At 54.3% G+C, this 20,482-nt stretch overlaps 2 protein-coding genes across 3 annotated transcripts in view; both read right to left on the bottom strand.

Moving 5' to 3' along the window:
* The window catches only part of LOC111139528 (zinc finger protein 428), an 8,712-nt gene extending 4,698 nt beyond the window's left edge, over positions 1–4,014 (bottom strand). Inside the window, exons 1-2 of one of the 2 annotated variants that reach the window (XM_022491822.1) lie at positions 3,861–4,014; positions 922–1,149 (exon numbers count right to left, since the gene is read on the bottom strand). In XM_022491822.1, the coding sequence (XP_022347530.1) occupies positions 922–997 (76 nt within the window). In that variant the 5' untranslated portion in view covers positions 998–1,149; positions 3,861–4,014. The remainder of the gene's footprint in view (positions 1–921; positions 1,150–3,860) is intronic. The other variant, XM_022491821.1, reaches the window with a different exon arrangement.
* A 2,231-nt stretch (positions 4,015–6,245) lies between these two features.
* Positions 6,246–20,447, bottom strand: LOC111139523 (cell adhesion molecule 4). Its single transcript, XM_022491811.1, has 9 exons — positions 20,365–20,447; positions 10,947–11,093; positions 10,478–10,630; positions 10,098–10,232; positions 9,568–9,732; positions 9,335–9,425; positions 8,755–8,927; positions 7,799–7,927; positions 6,246–7,250 (listed from the first exon to the last, which is right to left on the bottom strand). The coding sequence occupies exons 1-9, from the start codon at positions 20,426–20,428 to the stop codon at positions 7,141–7,143; spliced, it is 1,167 nt and encodes a 388-aa protein (XP_022347519.1). The 5' UTR covers positions 20,429–20,447; the 3' UTR covers positions 6,246–7,140.
* Between the last annotated feature and the right edge of the window lie 35 nt (positions 20,448–20,482).

The following is a 20,482-nucleotide window of genomic DNA, read 5'->3' as shown; positions in this document are numbered from 1 at the left end:
CCAGCAAGGAGAGAGATCACAGACAATCTAGAAGCCCCAGCAAGGAGAGAGGTCGAGGACAATCTAGAAGCACCAGCAAGGAGAGAGATCACAGACAATCTAGAAGCCCCAGCAAGGAGAGAGGTCGAGGACAATCTAGAAGCCCCAGCAAGGAGAGAGATCATAGACGATCTAGAACACCCAGCAAGGAGAGAGGTCAAGGACAATGTACAAGTCCCAGCAAGGAGAGAGACCACAGGCGATCTAGAACGCCCAGCAAGGAGAGAGACCACAGGCGATCTAGAAGCCCCAGCAAGGAGAGAGGTGGCAGGCGATCTAGAACCCCCAGCGAGGAGAGAGAGCACAGCCGATCTGGAACCTCCAGCAAAGAAACAGATCACAGCCTATCTAGAACCTCCAGCAAGGAAAGAGATCACAGCCTAACCAGTCTCCCCAGAAAAGAGAGAGATTACAGCCAACCCAGAACCCTTAGAAAACAGAGAGGTCATAGTCAATGCAGAACCTTTGGAAAAGAGAGAGATCACAACCAATCCAGAACATTCAGAAAAGAAAGAAATCAGAGGCAATCTGGAACCCCCCGAGAGGAGAGAGATCACAACCTATCTAGAACCTCCAGCAAGAGAGGTCACAGCCGATCTCGAACTTCCAGTGAGGAGAGAGAGCACAGCCGATCTCAAACCCCCAGTGAAGACAGAGACCACAGCCGATCTAGAACCCTCAATAAGGAGAACAATCCTAGTCAATCTACAGCCCCCAGAAGTTTCAGCCAGAAGGATTCCACCAGCAGGGCACACAGTCCCAGCCAGAATGGAACACCTAGGAAGACAAGGAGACAGCCCCGCTCTAGATTTCTCAGTGGAGCCCCAATTCCAAGCCAGGATGATACTCAAGGCAATGCCACCATCTCTAAGGGTGCCTCACCTGGAGAGAGGTCCTCGTCGTCTTCTTCCAAGCTGGCATAGCCCCCAGTCTCAGCTGGCTCACGGGTCTCTGTCATGGCCAGGGGAGGGAACAGGAGACAGGAGCAGAGCAGCAGCTAGGCAGCGTCCCTCCCCAGCCAGCTCTTCACAGTCACACCTGGGTCACAAGTTCTCCAATGCAGGATGTCGGCAAGTAGAGTGGGATGCTGCACGGGGGGGAACAAAAGGCCTGTGGTGACTCAATAAATTTTTACATAGCATCTGCCTCCCCAGGCCCAGCTGTGTGCTCTGTGCTGAGGGAAAGGAAAAGATCACCCCAGCTCTTCTATAGATCTTAATTTCCCCATCTGGGCAACAAAGCTCTTAGTGGCATGGGGAAGGGTAATATCCCAATATTTAGCAGCAGGTATCAGCATGGGCACCAATCAGAATTGAGTGGAACATGGTGGAACATGGTCCTATGCCAGGAATTCACCCTTTAGCTGGTGGTTTGTGAGAAACTCTGGTACTAGGGGAGGGTCCAAAGCAGCAGCTGGGGGGAGGGGATTCCTTGATATAGTGGTGATCTATCAGTCAGTCTAGAAGGACTTCCATATTTGTGTCAGCCCTAGTCCTATCCCTTGACAAGGTAGTGTCTCAGTCTAAACCCCAAATCTGCCATATTCTAGCTATGTAGCTTCAAGCAAAGGACTTAACTTCTCCAGCCTGTTTCCTTCTCAGTACAAAAGAACTCCCAGGGCTTAACCCATGTAGTCCTTACAACTATGTTGAGAGATTATCACCTCCTTTGTACATGAGGAAACTGAGGCACAGAAAGAATTAACAAGTAGTTCAAGGTCACACCAACTAGTTGGTGGGTGAACTAGGATTTGGTGTTACCCTACCTCTAATAAAATGAACTCTAGACTGAAAAAACTTCCTGAAGATTCAATGGGCTCATTCAATATAAACAGCCAGTATGTGGCAGGTACTCCATCCAAAATGGTTGTTAATGCTCCCACCCATAATCCTTTCTATTAACCCCAGCCATTCCAGACTTCTTACCTCTCCCAGTGCTCACCAGGACTTTTCACATCTGTGGGTCTTAGCAAATCCTACTACTGCTGTCTGGAATGTCCTCCTTTCCCCTTGTCTGCCTGGAGAACTCCTACTTGCTCTCCAAAGCCCACCTCAAACACAAGAACCTCTCTGTACTTCTTCGAGCCCAAATACCATCTCTACCTCTGCCAAGAAGCCCTCTCTTTCCTCTCTCTTTTCACCAATACCTCCCTACACACACACACACACACACACACACACACACACACACATACACGGCAATTCTTTTGTCTCCAATTGCACTCCTTGGCAGTAAAGAGCCAGGAAAAGCAAGTTAGTCAAAGGGGGTGGCAGCTACACCTCTTTCTGCCAAGACGTGTCCTGGGGTACACAATGGTGGAAAAGACGCAATCCCTTCAAAGCCTGGAAGTCAAATTTAATGCTAGGGACTAAAAAAAAAAAAATGTGAAGCATAGAGGAGGCTGGGGCATGCGGGTAGAGGGAGGGGGAGCTGGTAGCAACGTCAGGGGAGCTTTCTAAAGACACATGGGTCTGGAAAAAAAAAAAAAAGACACCCGGATCTGGGCTTTAAGAACAAGGAGATTCGGGGCGCCTGGGTGGCTCAGTGGGTTAAGCCTCTGCCTTCGGCTCAGATCATGATCTCAGGGTCCTGGGATCGAGTCCCACATCAGGCTCTCTGCTCAGCAGGGAGCCTGCTTCCCTCTCTCTCTCTCTGCCTGCCTCTGTCTACTTGTGATCTCTGTCAAATAAATAAAATCTTTAAAAAAAAATTAAAAAAAAAAAGAACAAGGAGACTCATAATTGTTAGAGGAGAGTTGTGATAATACCCTATTGCTTGTAGGGTCCCATTTATTTTCGGATGTCTACTTTATGCCAGGATAAGTTTGCCAGATTTAGTAAATGTAAACAGACCATGCCTGGTTAAATTTTAATTTCAGATAAACAGAAAATTATTTAATATACATAGGTTCCATGCAGTGTTTGGGATAAATATTTCTAAAAGGTTATTTATCTGAAACTCAAATTTAACTGGACGTTCCATATGTTACCTGGCAACCACACACTAGAGACAATCAGGACTTCCCACGAGATTACCAGGAGACATCGCTCACCAGTCCAGCCTACCTTCCCCCAAACCCACATCACAAAAGGACCTTCCATAGTCAAGTGGAGACACTCTTTGGTGCCCAAATCCCATTCCAGATGTCAAGTGGAGACACTCTTTGGTGCACAAATCCCATTCCTACAACGACTACGGGGGCCATACTGGCTTCCACAATTTAAAGGGACATAAATGAGGCTCCCTCACTACAAGGAAAACACTGCCTAGGCCCCACCAAATCCTGAACCTACAGCAACCAACTCCCAAGATGCCCTGCGTGAACATAACAGGCACTCGTTCCTACAATGCTAAGGCAAGGAGGCCAGAGTAAAACCTTACACCAGACAATAAGGGCTGGTCCCCACCATGCCCTGCGGCAATCTGTCCCAGGATGCCTCGGGCCTATAATGACCACCTTCCAAGGTGTTCTGCGTCGAAGCATTCTTCCAGGATGCTCAGCGGAAGGTGTGTGACAAAAGGGACTGGTTCCCCACAAGGAGTTAGGATAATGCTTCCCAGAATGCACTAGGCCCATAACGACTAGCGGACCGCCTCCCACAATGCCTTAGGGCGGAGCGTCCCGTTTCCCCAGGATGCTCCAGGACTGCACGGAGCCGCGTTGGGGGAGAAAAGGGAGACTAGGTCTCGTCCTCCGGCTACCACGGGCCAAGACGGCTGCCTGCTCGCCCCGGTGACGGGAGCCGTCACTCCCATCATGCAGCGGTGCCGTAGCGCCCGCTTCCCAGCATGCCCCGCGCACCCCTATCCCGGACACTCACCGGCGCTAGCTGCCCCCGCTCTGGCTCGGCGGCGGCGGCTGCACGCCTGGGCTCTGCGCCTGCGCTGCAAGTCGGGTAGGAGGGAGTGCAAAGCGGCGTGAAGAGCCTAGGGCGCTTGCGCGGCGAGATGGACCATTCCCGTCGCACAGTGGGAAGAGGGGCTCTCGGAGTCGGGCCATCGACGAGGCCCGCGCAGGGGGTTGCGGGCTTTGCCCCTCACTGTCCGGGTTTATTGGTACAGTCCGCGGCAAAACGGAACAAACTGCAAGGCTTGCGCGTGCGTGAGCGAGCGAGAACGCGCCTTCTAGAAAATGGGATGAGCTAGGGGTTGGGAGCACCAGCTAGGCCTGGATCCTGTGCCTGAGGCTTGCTTATTTGCATATCTTAGTGAGGGACAATAGGAGCCCTACGCGCTGAAGGGATGATTTGCATATTCCCCGGAGAGGCCAGACTCCAGAACGCCGTGATTAGCACACGGGGGGCGCTCTTGAACAAAGTGCATTCGCTGACGGATTGCGGCTAGCGCTGAGCTGGTGGCCTTTTAATTGGCATCAGTTTGCACCCGGAGAGGGGGCTCAAGGGCCAAGACACTTACCAACCCTCACAAGCCCTCCCCCCACCCCCAGCGTAAGTATATACTGCTCTCTTGTGTGCCAATCCCTGTGCTGGTGGGCACTGTGGTTTCTGCGGTAGACAAGACACACCTGGCTCCTATCTTCATGGCACCCCAAAGAAAGGAGAGCCTCAAAAGTCAGACCCACAACCCAGAGTGGTCAGACTTGGGATGAGTGGAGTATAGGAAACTGGGGGTGCCAAAGGAGATGCCTGCCCCAGCCTGGAAAGGCTTCGAAGAGGTAGTGAACTTTAAGCCAAGGATGAATAGAAGCCAATTAGAATAGGAATTTTTCTGGCAGAGGGAACAGCAAGGGTAGAAGCCTACAGACAAAAAGCAGTGCATGGTTTAAGAAAGTGATAGCAGCCAGGTATGCCTGAAACACAGAATTAAGAGAAGAGAAAGGCTCTTACAGGTGAAGTTAAGAGCTCAGACCACGCTGACGGTATCGGAAGCTGTTGCAGCATTCCGGTCTTCCTGGAATTGACTCTGATTCCAGCTCTCCAGTGAGCTCCCATTACACTTAGAAAAAATCCGAACTCTATCATGGCTGAGGGGCTGTACACGTGATCTGCTCCTACTTGTCTCTGACTTCACTCTCCTCTATCCACTCCACAGTCTAGCTCCACTTCTCCTCAAACACTGTAATCTCTTTACCGCCTCAGGCCTTTGCCCTCACTCTTCTCTTTGCCGGAAAATGCTTTTCCCTCTGAACTTTGAATAGCTGGTCTTATGCTCATCATTCATTTCTTGGCACAGGTGTCAATCAGGCTGTCCTTGATCTTTCACAGATGGCACCTCCACCTCCAGATTTGCTTTAGAAAAGTGAGTAGGGTTGTGGATAAAATAGGTTTGGCCATGAGTCAGTAGTTGTGAAACCTGGGGTGAAGGGTGCATGGGACTCCATTTGTCCTGTCTACTTCTGCAGTTCAAGTCTTCCATAATAAGTTAATAATACCCCACATCCCCTTAACTGAGTTTTATCTTAAGGGTAATTATGGCAATCTGAAATTTAGGGGTTTTTTTTGCTTCCTTGCTCAGTCTGTTTTCCTCATGGAAGCTTTGTGAGGGTTAGAATGGAGTCACCCTTTTTCTTTGGGTCCTCAGTGCCTAGAACAGGATCAAGGTTCAGATTAGTACTAAGGTGTCTAGAACACCTAACATTTGCCTATTTTGTTCACCATGGCATCTCCACATCTTTGAGCAGCACTTGGCATAAAGTAGTCTAAATTAGTCTAAAATTAGAATCACTCATTTAAAATTTAGTTGGATGAGTGAGGGGTCAGAAATGCCAGGCTAAGGGGGTTTGACTTGACCTAGAGGTGAAGGGTTTTGAGCAGAGCAGGGACAGGTGTTGCTAGGGTGAGATGTGAGTCATTAAGAGGTCCTTTGGAGACTGACATCAGGGGTAGGGGTAAGCCAGGGTAAGGATCCAAGCCATTGCCTGGGGATGGGATAGCTCAGTGACTACTGAAGAGACAGGACTCAGTGACCTTTGGCTGATGGAGTGGCCAGGAAAAACAAAAAACAACAACAACAAAAAATCCGATTTCTTGGAAAAGGGGAGGTGCCCTCCTTACCTCCCTCATAGAGGGAGGTAAGGACCCTCTCCTGTCTTGAACCGTCCACCAGCAACCATCTTACTCTTCTCCCTCCTCCCTCCCTTAGTTCAGTTCCCCTCCCAACATAGTATAGCTCTGGGCAGAGGGACAGACACACAGCCACCTGACACTTGTTCTCTCCTCAGTTTAATGGTGGTTAGTGGGATTGCCAAACCCCCTCCCCGTTCCCCTCCCCGTACAAAATGTGTTTTGTTTTTGTTTTTGTTTTTTTTACAAGAAAAAGGGGGCAAAAGCCAGGAATGAGGGGAGGGGGGGTGCAATCTGATATTTTCATACAGATTTTTAATTTTTTTTTAATATATTATATATAAAACCATAGAGACCAACGCACCCCCTCCCCAAACTCCTTTCCCTCTCCCTGGAGGGCCTGGAGGAGAGACAGGGAAGGCCCCCCCAAGGAGTGGGTGGACAGAGAGACAAATATGGATAGGACAGGTATGGGGGAAGGAGGTGGAGGGAAGGGGAGCCCAGGAACCTGGGGATTGGAGAAAAGGGTTGGGGCTGTCTCCCTCATCGCCCCCATCAAAGTTATGACACAAAGACACAGAATCCCTGTTTCCATGCCCTCCCCCCACCCTTACCCCCACCGTGCAAACATGGCTTTGCAAAGAGGTGCCCAGAGCTCTGTGGAACTCCTACAATGGCTGGCATGGGGTCTGGGACCCCCAAAGAAATCTGTGTTCCCCTTCCCCGCCCCCCCCCCCCCTCCCAGAATCTGACCCCCTCCCCACAAGACCTGGTTCTGCAGCCTAGGGGCCCTGGCCTTCCCCCAGTTATCTTTCCCCAACCCAATCCCTACCGCCCTCCCTGGACTTGGGGGGTCTGGACCTTTGGCCCCTGCCCCCTGGGGGGCCCAGACTTCTGGGCCCTTGCTTCTGGCCGTTGCAGAGACCCGGGATCCAACACCCCCATCCCTGCCCAAGTGTCTGAGGTGTTAGTGGTGGGGGGAGAAGCCCACCATCCCAGACTCTGGTAAATGTCTTTGCAGCTGGCAGTGGGGTGGACCCCAGCCCTGGACCAGGCCCAGGCCTGGGTGGAGGTGGGGTCAGATGAAGAATTCTTCTTTCCTCTTGTGTCCGTCGCTGCCATTGAGAAAGGCTTCTCTTGCTTCTCCCTGCTCATCTAGGCCACTGGCCTCGTGGGTCAGATAGGAGCCTGAGGGGTGAGACACCCCCAGGCAGAGGCAACATATATGTGGACCCAGGAGTTGTACAGAAATATACAGGAAGAGGGAGACAGACAAGACATACCAGGCGAAGAAAGAGGGAGAAACGGAACATACAGGGAGAGGGCATCAAGTGCAGGGGATAGCAAAACAGGGGCAGAGAGAAAGAGGTAAAAGCAGAATTAGGAAGACTCCAAAAGTTCACAGAAAGACCACCCTTATCCGTAATCTTGGCGGTGTCCCCTTGCTCTGCTCCCAACGAATCCAACAATTAGGAAGATAAATTGTTTTATTCAAACCCACGGCCTTAATTCGCCTTCAACGTTTCACCCCTTTTAGAGTCGTGGCGGAAAGGTCCGCCCTTTTGGAATCTTGGCCCCAGGTGCCTGCGGATTTCGAACCCAGGATCTGGGTTCCACCCCTTTATCACCTTGGCTGTACGCCCGCCCTCTTACCAATCCAGCCCTAGGCCCCGCCCCCTCCCGGATCCCACAACCAACCACACCCCTCGCTGAATTCAGACCCCGCCCCCACTCACCCTTCTGCCGTACTGAGCACCAGACCATGCCCACCAGCACACATATGATCAGAAACACCAGTAGCGCCAGGATGCCGCCCACAATGGCGTAGGGCACCGACGTCTGAGCCTCTACCACCGCACCTGGGTCTGCCAGAGAGACAGGGCGCAGGACCAGGTCATCGGAGGACGGTCCCAGCCCTGCCCCATCGCTTTTGATCTCTTAAACCAGTCCACACAACTAACTGCGCTTGTATGTGCCACGCCCCTCAAATTACTGCCACTCCTGGCCCCTTGTCCCGGCTCCACTCTTTCCTGATGCTCCACTTCCACAAAGAATGCGTGCGGGTTGGTTTGTGCACTGCCCGACAAAGCCCTCAAGACCTTTTGCCAATACCATCCCACTATTCCTCCCTCCACCCCACTCCCCAAAGAACAGAAACAGGAAATCCCTTGTTTCTTTCGGCTCCTGCGACTTACAGAACCTCAGGTCCAAATCCCTTCCCATCTTGTCTAAAGCGCTCCAGGTATTTAAAATGCTGAGCTAGGGCCCAACAACCTCCGAAATGCCTGTCCCACCGTCATAAGGGCTAAACACATAATACTTATTTTGTGCTAGGGGCCATTCCAACCGCCTTATATATTTAGCTCATATAATCTTCACAACCCTATGAGGTAGGTGCTATTATTTATTTCCACTTAACCGGTGAAGAAACGAAGGCGCAAAGTAACCCGCAATAGGACACTGCAGAGCTCAGTGTGAAACCAGACGGTCAATCTGGCCGCAGAACTCCAGGAGTTCTGTTGGCTGTTGACCCCAAGGAATCACACTTTGTTTGCACAGGCCCCTCAAAAACCCCTGGCGGGCCTCGGACCATCCAAAGCAGCTCGCCCATTCCCAAGGCCCCGCCCCACCCGGGACAACCAGAGACCTCCTTCGAGGCCCCGCCCCCTGGCCGGCAGCTGCCTGCCCTCACCGTAGACCACGAGTACATAGAGCGCCCTCGCGTGGCCGTGCTTGTTCGACGCCTCGCAAGTGTAGGTGCCATTATCTGCTGATACCAAGCCTGGCAGCGTGAGCGTCTCTCCGACCGCCTCGGCCCGCTCTGGCAAAGACTCATTCCCGCGGTTCCAGCGGATCTGGTTCGGCCTGGGCATGAGCAAAGTATAGTGAGAGTTACGGACACGGGTGCCAACATCCAATTCTGACTTCTCAGTAATCTAGATAAGTAGCATCTCCAAATAACAGGGTCCTTACTAGCCCTATCCTTCCAAAAAAACCTGCAGTCCCGAGCGCAGCTTCCACCCAACACCAGTCTCAGGAATCCAGCCTCCCGCCCACTGCCCGTTCCACTGTCAGAATCCAGGAGTCCAGGGCCCCACAGCTTCCTTCCTCAAGATCCACAAGCCCAAACCCCCAGACTCCTCCTCCCGCAGGACACAGAAGTCCGGGCCCCAGGCCGCTCTGTTCGCCCAGTCCCCTCTTCCCCGAGACGCAGGCGTCCAGGTCCCCGATCTTCTTGTCAAGACCCAGAAGACTCGGGTCCAGGAGCTCACCTGGGGTTCCCCGATACAGCACACGTTAGCACCAGCGTGTCTCCCTCCCTCACCACAGCTTGGGAGGCATGGATCCGGGCCGTGGGAGAGTCTGTGGGCCGAAGTGAGATGGGAGAGTGCTGGTTTGGGTCATCACGCGGGGCAGGAAACCCTCCCGGGGGCAAGCGGCTGGCGTTGGGACCCTCCGGTCCCCCCCAGCCCTGTCCCCCGGTTCCGGCCCGCCGGGCACTTACACTGGACGTCCAGCACGTACTGCGTCTGCTTGCTGTGTCCGGAGGGCAGCGCCTGGTTCTGCGCCTCGCAGATGACGATACCGCCGTCGTCCTTGCGGTCCACACGAAACCGCACTGTGCTCGCCACGCTCCAGACCTTGCCATTTTCCTGGCCGCTGCTCACTCCTGCCAGGCCGGGCGGGGAAGCTGTCAGGCCAGGGGTCGGGCTCCGCCCGCGGAGGGGGTACCCATCCCGCCCACCAGCCTAAACCTAAGCGCGCTGTAAACCAGGCTCCGCCCCTTATCCGCCGGCCGCGCTCCCCGGCCTCAAAGCCTCGCCCCACCCCCCGAACCAAGCCCACCGCCCCAGGTGCCGCGTCCCAAAACTCCTCTCTCTTTCAGTCCCACGCCCTCTCTTCTATCAATTCATTCCGTAGCTGCATATCGAGCCGCCACTGTCGGTCCGCGCGCTCTTCTCCAAGCCCCGCCTCCTCTCAGTCCCACCGCCCCCGCCGGCACCTCCCCTCCCACCCCCCCACCCCAGGTAGTACCTTTCAGCTCCTTGCGGTCGCGGTACCAGCGCAGGACCGCGGCAGGGCGCGACCGCGGAACTAGGCAACTGAGCTCCACCTCGCCTCCCTCCACCGCCTGCTCCCGAACCTCCACCACGGGATTCTCTGGGGCCACTGCGGTAGGGAGGAAGAGGTAAGGGGGGGCGGTCAGCGGAGGCACTAGGTGGATTCAAAGTAACAAGGGTCCCGGGGGGCAGAGGTCAAACCCAGGCTAGAGGCCAGGAAGACCCGCCGTGTTTACCGGGGCCAGGTGTCCAGGAGGTTAAAAAAACAACCAGGTTAAAAAATCAAGGCTCAGGATAAGAGAAAAGCAGAGGAAAAAGGAGAGGGGGGTTGAGGCTGAGGAGGGGAGGCGTTACCCAATACAGTGAGCGTGGCAATCTGGTGGTGGGTATCCTCCGTGTAGAGCTGGCAGAAGTAGCCCCCCTCGTCTTCCAGGCGGGCATCTGAGAGCCGGATCCGCACGCGGCGGGGGGAAAACTCCTCAAGCTGGAAACGCTCGTCCTTCAGGGCTAGACAGAATGGAACAGGAAGGGATGAAGCTGGGGAATCCTGGCTTGAGGGGTCCCGCCCTTCCACCAGGAGCTTAAAGATCCCCGCTCTGCGTCCTTTCTCCAGCCAGCTGTACCTGTGCATCTAAGGGGCCCACCTAGTTTTTCCCTTGGGGACCCAGAATGATGCGGGCCCACAGGACCAGGAGTCCAGACCCTTGGCTCCATGGTGTCAGGACCCAAGAGTCCACACTCTCCGCTCTGTCCTTTTGGGACACAGGGGTTGGGCCCCAGCCCTCCTCCTTCAAGACTCTAGATTCCCTACCCCAGCACTCACCGCGGGTGCCGTTGAAGAAGAGGGTCTGCCGGGCTGGGTTCTGAATGACAACTATGGACCCATCGTACTGGTGCAGACGGCAGGTTATCTCCGCCACGCCTCCCTCCGCCACGGTCACATTCTCTGTCTGTACTTCCTGTCCAGCCCCTGGACCAGTAGACAGAGAAACTAGTTGAGGGCTGCAATTCAGTCTTTTCTCTCTCCCTCTGTTCCTCTCCCAGCCAAACCGCCAATCTCTTTCTTTCCCCTCTCATTCAGTCCATCGCATCCTCCTCCATTTCCTGAGGGCTGGACTCTGGGAGATGGAGAAAATCCGTCCAGAGGGGCTGCCTTCAAGATCCATTGGTATGTGTTCTAATGAGGACAGCACGGGGCACACCAGGAGCCCAGGGGAAGGGGAGAGACCAGGGCCACCTAGGGGGATGGGTGATCAAAGAAGGTTCTGGAAGGAAGCTCCACTGGACCCAGATCTTAGAGCGAGCAGATCACCAGGTGTGGGAAGCTGCCCATCTTCCACACCTGGGCACCCGTTGTAGTCTATCTGCAAAGACGGCCACAATTTCCTTCCCATCCCTGCGCGTGTCCTTTTTAAGTTGACTTCGCTCCTCCTCTCATTCAGGAGACACTCTGGCCTTGTGAATCTGAACAGGCCCCGTGACTTGCTTTGGCTAACAGAATTTCCTAAAAGTGATATTGTTTAGAGTTCTGGAGCCCAGGCCTTGCCGTTTCCATTCATGCCCTCTTGCTGTCCTGAGACCCTTGGGTGAAGACTCCCAGAACAGCTTCCTTGAGGGCAAGGGAACACACGGAGAGAGAAGCCCAGCCAGGAGCCAACACCAACTGCCAGTCATGTGAATGGGGCCATCCTGACCCCTCCAGCCCCAGGTAACTGCAGCCACCTGAGGGACACCAGCTGAGACCAGAAGAACTCCCCAGCCAATTCAGTCCAAACCGCTGACTCCTAGAGTCATAAGCAAATAACACGACTCTTGTTGCAAACTACCACGTTCTGGAGGGTCTGTTACACCGCTAAAGTTAACTGGTATGACACACAGATCGGGCTACATTTCCTACGATCCCTTGTACTCAGCTGGGGCCATGTGACAGGGTTCTGGCCAATGGGATGTAGGTGGAACAGAGAGACACCCCTTCCAGCCTAGTTCATGTCACTCGAGATCCTTCTCGCTGGCTGAATGGAGAGGACCCCGAGGAGCCTTAGGAAGACAGGATCACAAGCTGGAAGGAGCCCAGGGCCCTGACTGATTGTCCCTTGCAATTTGCCTGCACAAGACTGTGACACGAATGAGAAATTCACTTTTTTGTTAAGCCATTGAGGTTTCAGGGCTCACGTTATTGCAGTTAACCTACCCAGATTAATCCATCAGTGGAACAAGGTAGGGGATTAGTAAGGGGGTATTTTCAGCAGGGGCAGCAGCCTAGAGTGGAGCTCAGAGCTGGGGTTCATCAGCGTCACCATGATCACTGTCACGGTCATCTTCAAAATAAAATAACCACATAGTGGTAGCTAGTGTTTATTAGGCACTTGTGTCAGGCTCTGTGGAGGGGTATCAACTGTACAATTTCCATCTCCTCATCATGATACCTGAATAAGTTGGGCACTATTATCAATCCCCAGGGTTTTTTAATTCCCATTTGAGAGATGAGAAAAACTAGTCTGGAGAGAGAAAATGACTTGCTCAAGGTAGTCATCAGAGGTGCAGTGGGGGGTGGGGGGCGCAGGATCTGCATCTAGAACTCTCTCTTAATTCCATAGTTTGCTTCCACATCCCCTCCTGGCTGTCTGGGTGGAAGGAACCATGTGCAGCCCTGGGGAGAGGTTCTGGGATGTGCTAGTGAGGGGCCACAAACGCCAAGCTAGGAGATGAGCTTTTATCCTGAAGACTGGTGGAGGGAGGTTTTTTTGTTTTGTTTTGTTTTGTTTTTTTAAAGATTTTATTTATTTATTTATTTGACAGACAGAGATCACAAGTAGGCAGAGAGGCAGGCAGAGAGAGAGAGGGGGAAGCAGGCTCCCCGCTGAGCAGAGAGCCCGATGCGGGGCTCGATCCCAGGACCCTGAGATCGTGACCTGAGCAGAAGGCAGAGGGTTAACCCGCTGGGCCACCCAGGCACCCGGAGGGAGGGTTTTAAACAGGAAAAGTGCCATGACCAGATCAGGTTATTTACCTTTAAATGTGGGATAACTATAGCTTCGTGTCTCTTCTGGCCCATTCATTCAAGCGTTTCCTGAATGGTAGGTAGGTGTTGAGGGGCTGGGTGCCCAGAGATGAGTCAGATGAGGTCCCTGCCCTGGAAAGCCTTCCAGATTTACAGGGAGGTACGCACAAATCAGTGTAATAGCCCATCAGAAGCGTTATATTCCCTGTAACAGGGCTAGGTAACCTGACTGGGATGCTGAGGGGTAGAAAAGATTAATTCTGGAGAATGGAGGCAGAGACAGCTAGCTTTCTAGCCAGGACCCATAATTCCCTTTTCTTAGTAAAAGAACCCTGATTGTATTTATGGATGCCCTATGTCCAGCAGAAAAAATACTTCCCAGAATCCCTTGCAGCTAAGTGAGGCCATGTGATAAAGTTTTATCCCGTTTGATAGAAGGAAAACTAAGTCCTCTGGTAATTCATGTGGTAATTTGGGGAGGACTTCCTAAATAAAGGGGATAAGTCCTTCTTCTTCTAAGTCACCTAGCTGCCTGGAACTAGGATGTGAGGCCTGGAGTTCATTTTGACAAGAGGACGAGGGCAGTAGCGATGGTGGAACTAAGAGCCCCAAGATGCCTGAGTCTCTGGTGATGATGTGGAGCTGGCTGCCTACTTTTGGACTTCCCTGAGGCTTGAATATCATGCTTTGTGTATTTAAGCCACTATTAGGGGTTAATTTAACACCTCCTGGAATATCAAGCTTAATATGTCCAATCCTGGCCTTAAATATTTTCCTCCCCATGTTTTCTCAATCTCCGTAAATATCACAACCCTCCAACCAGTTGCTCAGGCCTAAAAACCTTTCCCTCACTCTGACATCCATTCCATCAGCAAGATCTATCCATCTACCTCTAAAACACCCGAAGCAATTCACCTTTTTTTACCTACTCTACCACCACCCTAGTCCAACGACACCATCTCTTACCTTGACCTTCAAGAGTTACTCCCCGGGCTCCCTGCTTCCATGTCTGCGTCCCCTCAGGCCATTCTCCACACAGCAGCCAGATGGATTTTTCAAGAAGGTAAATCAGATCAAGTCATCTCTCTGCTTAAGATGCTCTGAAGGCTGCCCATGACATTGAGAATCAAATCTGGCCTCCTTCCCTGGGCCTTCAAGGTGCTGTGTGGCCCGGCCCCTCCCTGACGGCAGTTCTGGCCACCCTCCCGCTACTCCCTTCACTCCAGGCTCATTGGCCTCCATGTTCCTCAGACTCACCGAGCATGACGCCACCTCAGGGCCCTTGCACTTCCCTCTGCCTGCAATGTTCTTTGCCCTTGATCTTCCCACAACTGCCTCCCTCCTGCTCTCAGTCAGGTCTCTGCTCACTCGCACCCACACCTCCTCGGGGAGTCCTCCACTCACACCTGGTCCCTCTGCCCCCAGAACACTTTCTCTGCCATCGCCATTTGTACTATTTCTTCTACGGAGACGTCCCTGAAGTTATTTTGTTAGTTTGCTTACTTGGTGAAAGTGTTTGTCCCCCATCACTAGAATACACACCCCACGAAGGCAGGGGTGTCATCCATTGGTTTTACTGCCGCAACCCTAGTGCCTCAATGTGTGCCTGGAACTTGGTCTGTGTCTGGGAGACGGAGGAATGAACAGCTTATGTCAGGCAGGATTTCACTTCTGCCTCCTGGTGACTTTGTGACGTCATCATTCTCCTCCTAAACACCTGGGTTGATCCCAGCTGGACCACTGGCCATCTTTGTGACTTTGGGCAAGTGGTGTGACTTTTTTGATGCCCTCTATGTAAAAAGGGGATGATGCCAGGGCCTGGAGCCTGGGGAGCCCTTCCTGCAAAGCTCCTGTTATTACAAGTCCAGAAACATGCCCATGCACAGAAAAACTGGCTTGCCTGCACATTCTGGTGCCTAAAAAAAAAAACAAAAACAAAAACAAAACACCACAAAAAACCAACAACAACAAACAACCATCTTGAAGCCTATCCATAGATCCTGGACCTCGGGGCTAGCCCAGTGCTAGCCCCCCATTTTACAGATGTGGAGAATGAGGCTCAGGGGTCCCAGGCAAGACAGTGGCAGAAACTCAACATCTCTTGGGAGCCATCAGGACCTCTACATCTGTCCCCCCCCTCAATTATTCCTCCGCTCTCTGCTTGAGGGTGCACATGGGGTGAGGGTGGGGGGCTTTTGTCTTGTTCCCTCCCCCTCCTGAGGAGTCAGTAACCAACAGTGTCTGTGCCTGGAATATTAATGTCCCAGGAGCTTTTGTTTCGGGGTTGGGGAGTTGGGGGGTGGTGAGGCGGGACTTTCTGGTCTGAGAGGGCGAAGCTTTTGGGACTGGGGCACTGGCCCTTTAAACGGTGTTGACAGCCTGGAGTCGTCATGGGGATGCTGCCTGGAAAAAGGGACTGGGAGGGCCTGGGAAAGAGTGGCTGAGCAGGTGATATGTAGAGACCCAGAATCCAGCCCTCTCTTCCCTTAGACCCAGGAATCCAGCCTCTCACTGCCTCCTCCCGGGATCCAGGAGTCCAGGCTCCTAGCCCCCTTCTCCAGTCAGGATCCAGGAGTCTGGGTTCTTAGCCTCCTCCTCCTCCTGCAACCCTAGAAATCCTGAGTCCCAGCCTTCTCCCCCTTCAAACCCACCAGTCTGGGCTTCCAGCCCCCTCCTCCTTCAGGACCCAGGAGCCAGGGGTCCAGAGTGCACAGCTGCTGGATGTTTCCACGGAGACTAAACAGGGTGGGGGGAGCACTTCCTGGGTCCTGAGTCAGCAAATACCCAAGGGAGTCTCAAGGTCATGGTTCCGGGAAGGTCACAGCCACCCCCTCTGTATCCGCTCCCCAGGGGGCTTATGGCTTCATGCCTCCTTCCCCCACTTCCTCCCCTAGGGAGGTGGTACATCCCTGCGTCCTGAATGAACCCCCCCTTAGCCCCCCATCAATGGCGGAGTCCGAACATCCTAGCACAAAGCGTCAATTCTTCCCCAGCTCAGCCTTGTGAAGGCGCCTGTATTCGCAGGACCTAGGCATCAGGGTCCCAGCCCCTCCTCCCTCAGAAACCTGGAGTGGGACCCCCAGCCCCTTCCTCTCCCAGGACTCGGTAGTCTGTACCTCCATTGCTAGGCGTATGGACCCTCAGGTCTCTTCTCTCCTCAGACCCAGGAGTCCAAGCCCCCAGCCCCCTACACACACACACACACACACACACACACACACACACACACACACGTGTTCAGGACCCGTTGCCTTCTACCTCAGACCCAGGAGTCTAAAACCCCAGCCCCTCCTCCCTTGGACCCAGGAGTCCTGGCCCCCAGCCTCCCCCTCTCCCGGAAACTTGACTCCTGGTCCACAGTCTTCAACCCTCAGAACCAGAGTCCTGCCTTCCTCCCGGCCCCCTGTCCCCCTCCAAGGGGGACAAGGGACCAAGCTTCAGGTGGGGGTGTAGGGGTGAGTCAGCAGCCTCACACACAAAGTGCCCCCTGTGCCCCCCCCCACGTTCCTGGGATATTCGGAACTCCCTAGATTCCGGGCCTCGGGCCCAGCCAGGGGGTGGGAGGCTCCCCCTGGGTGTGGGGTCATGGGGGAATTCCTGCTCACTCCGGGAAGGGTGCAAGCCTGCACTGAGCCCTCACTGTCCTATCCTCCACCCCCAGTGCCCTCTATTCACCCCCTCCCGGGAGAGCCCAGGCTCTGTCCCTGCCCTCTTGCTCCACTGAGAGCCTGCAGAGGAGCCTTGGGGCCGGGCTCCCAGAGGACCTATGGGCCTGAGATGGGCTTGGGGTCCACACTGGCAGGAACCAGTGGGTGCTTGGGTCTTGGTGCCACAGGCCATTGGGCGCTGGCAAGTCTGACTGTCTCCAGGCACCCCCCCCACCTCCCCCACCCAGAGAGAGAAAGCTGCCTTTGTGTTCCCCAAGATGGGGACAGGCCAGGCTCGCACGACATTAACCCACCCCAGGCCCCAGCCCTGCTGTGTCTAAGGTCTTGGAATCCACTGCAGAACCTGACCCCTGCTCTGGGGACTCGGGCATCTGGCTCATGGGTGGGTGGGGGTCAGGGACAGAAACGTCCCAAGACCTGCACCCCGGGGTGACTCATACTGGGTAGAAGGTCCCCCTGATCTCAGAGGGGCCTATGAGAACTTTAGCAGGGAAAAGTGAATCACTTGGGAGGAAAACATTTGGAATCAACAAGCCCCCCCGCTTCTACAGAGCCCCACTAACTCTTAACAGTCTCTCTGTCTTGTCTTTGTATCTGGATATCTGTTTCCTCTGCCCCTTTCAGTTCTATCTGATCCTGGGCCTGGGAATCTCTGGTTCTGCCCTCGTGCATCTGGGCGGGCAACGCATCTCCCTGTTTCTCACTTCCTCTCGGCTGCCCACCCTGGGCCCTTCTTTCCTTTGGCATAAATCTCATCATCCTTCTCCGGTGCTCTTGGCAGATGTGTAAGCCAGGAAAGACAGAATTCATTTTTGAAAGGGCACAAAGGGACCCCATCTTCCAGCCCCATTCCTGCTGGCTGGCCAAGGAGAGAGAGGAGAGGGGGTGACAAAGAGGAAGATGAGGTGGCGACCATGGGCTACCCCCTCAGATCTGGTGGCCAAGGTCATTCAGAAATATCCAGTGAGAAGGAAAGCAGGCAGGGCCCTCTGACACCAGGTACTCCCGCTCCCTAGCGCATACGGTGCAGAAGGGGAAAGTGAGGCTCAGGAAGGGACAGAGGCGAACATAAAATTACACCAGAAAGAGGTCGATCCCTCGGCTCCCAGTCCAGAGAGCTCCCCACGATACCCAGCTCTCTCCCAACTTGTAAAGCCCTATGCCGTTTAATTTAGAGAAAGTTTACCGAAGGGATTAGGGGGCCAGGATGCAGTGACTTTAAAATGAAACGAGAACCAAGCCTATCGAGCTACCTCCCAGGAATGCTGGAGAAAGGATCCCTGAACTGGGTAGGCCGTCATCTTGGTCCACCTCCTGATTCTGAGACTCCATCCCAAGACAGTCTAAGCTGTCAAGATTCTAGATGTCAGAGGCGTCAAGATTCAGTTGAGATCTCAGAATTTTAAAGATGTCAAGAGGCTAGAATCCTAATGCTATCAAGGTCCTAGGATTTTAAAGGTGTCAAGATTCTCAAAGACTTTGGGATTCTAGGGGCGCCTGGGTGGCTCAGTGGGTTAAAGCCTCTGCCTTCAGCTCAGGTCATGATCCCAGGGTCCTGGGATCGAGCCCCACATCCGGCTCTCTGCTCAGCAGGGAGTCTGCTTCCTCCTCTCTCTGACTGCCTCTCTGCCTACTTGTAATCTCTCTCTGTCAAATAAATAAATAAAATCTTTAAAAAAAAAAAAAAGACTTTGGGATTCTAGGATCCTGAAGGTGTCAGTGTTTTAAGATACCCTCAGGTTCTTTGTTTACTGGACTCGTTGGTTCTAGGATTCTAGGAATCTGGTTTTGGGGCCTAAAAAAGAAAGAGAGAAAAATAAAAACTGGATGGCAGTGTGGTACCAAAGCGCTCATCTGGGAAACTGTGGCATGTCTGCTGCAAAGAGAGGAAGAAATGATGAAAGTTTCAAGCAGTGACAGAAGACTGTAGAATAAAGCAAGGGGCGGCAAGAGAAGTAAGCTTTGCCCCTCACCTGGTCTTGAGGAGAGGAAAGCTCTGCCTCAAACCCTGCAGGGGTGGGGCGGAGGGGGGGGCTGTTGTAACCGCACCCAACTTGCTAGAAACCCCTTGGGAGGTCTGAGCTGGAGTTCCCTTTCAGGTCACTGAGTTCAACATCCTCACTTTACAGAAATGGGAACTGAGGCCCAAAGAGGGGAGGGGGCTCGACAGCCCCCATTGGGGTAAATGGCAGCAGGCGGGATTTAAATAAACTCAGCCCCCCAGCCCTGTGCCATCTGGCTACCCGCCTCTCCCAAATCTCTATGTGGCTTCCTGCCCTTCCAGCTTCCCAGTGCTGCACTCCCACTAAGAGCGGCCTTCCCCACCGGGGAGTTGCGGGGGGACCTGTGGTAGGATCGAGGCACACACGCACTGTGGGAGTGTGAGTGTGTGGGTGACGTTTCCTGACCTTGTCCCCAGCCTCAGGGTCACCCTCTCTTGGAGGTCCCCGGTTTTTCACAGAGTGTGATGAGGATATGTGGATGGCTCCCTGCCTGTCCTGGAGGGGGTCTTCTCTAGAAGTTATGGCCTGGGTGTGTGAATGGTTGGGGATGGGCAGCGTTTGGGAGGCATTTGCTGAATCCACGTGTGTGCCCACATGCCAAGGTTCCTCACACACTTCCCCACACACATACATACACACACATTTCCCTCCAAGGCCCTTCAGGGTGCCCTGTCTGACTCAATTCCTCTCCAGGGGGACAGAGGGATAAAGGGATGGAGAAATGAAGGATGGAGATGGGGGAGGTTGTAAGGGTAGAGAGGGAAGGCAGAGAGACAGGGGACAGGGACACCCTGGGACAGGGACGGGGGTTGGGGGGTGGGGTGGGAGGGGGATAGATGGTGGGGGGGATGAGGAAGAGAGGTGACAGAGGGGGCTAAAGAAACAGGCAGGAAAGACAAGGGGATGGGACAGATGGGGGACAGAGAAACAAGGGTGACAGTGAGACAGGGACAGAGGGAGAATGGGGGCAGAGCAAGAGGGCAGAAATATAGAGGGGCAGAGAAGAGGGAATAGAGATGATGATGGGGGGACAGAGTGACCCAGTAAAAAGGGACAGAGACCAAGGGACAGAGGTGGGGGACAAAGACAGGATGGAGAGGTGGGGGACACGGAGGCAAGGAGAAAGGGGGACAGTCAGGGGGACAGGACTTCCAGACTGAGGGACAGAGGACAAGGGTGGGGGACAAGGAGAGAGACTAAGGGACTCAGAGACAGGCGGACAGAGGGACGCAGAGACCGGACAGAAGGACAGCGGGACCGGCCCGGAGAAGGCGGGCTTGCGTGTGTGTGTGCGGGGGGGGGTGGTCTCCGTCCCTTTGTCCCCGCCGGGATCGGGGCCTGTGCAGGGTGGGGGGGGCTGCGGCACAGCGGCCCGGGCTCGCGTCCCCCTCCCCCGCTCGCGGCTCCCAGCTCCCGGCTCCCGGCCCGCGCTGCGCTTTGTCCCGGGGAGGGGGCCCGGCCCGGCCCCGCGCGCATTGTTCGGCCTCTGCGGCCCGGCGGTAGCCGGGCTGTCACCGCAGCGCGCCCCCCGCCCCGGCCCGGCCAGCCAACCCCGGCCCTAGACCCTACCTGGCCCCGCCGCGGCCGCCCACAGCAGCAGCAGCGGCCACTGGAAGCGCCGGGCCCGGCCCATGGTGCCGCCGCCACCGCCGCCGCCGCCGCCGCCGCCGCCGCCGCCGCTCGCTCC

The sequence above is a fragment of the Enhydra lutris genome, unplaced genomic scaffold, assembly GCF_002288905.1.
Source record: "Enhydra lutris kenyoni isolate GAN:26980312 unplaced genomic scaffold, ASM228890v2 scaffoldscaffold110, whole genome shotgun sequence".
Lineage (NCBI taxonomy): Eukaryota > Metazoa > Chordata > Mammalia > Carnivora > Mustelidae > Enhydra > Enhydra lutris.
This window is presented reverse-complemented; position numbering and strand designations above follow the sequence as displayed.

Bases quoted from the DNA above. Each gene is read 5' to 3' on its own strand.
- LOC111139523 (XM_022491811.1), bottom strand. From the start codon at position 20,428: ATGGGCCGGGCCCGGCGCTTCCAGTGGCCGCTGCTGCTGCTGTGGGCG. The intron at 11,094-20,364 runs GTAGGGTCTAGG...CTACTGGTCCAG, and splicing joins GGCGGCCGCGGCGGGGCCAG to GGGCTGGACAGGAAGTACAG. The intron at 10,233-10,477 runs GTAACGCCTCCC...TCCCTACCGCAG, and splicing joins TGCCACGCTCACTGTATTGG to TGGCCCCAGAGAATCCCGTG.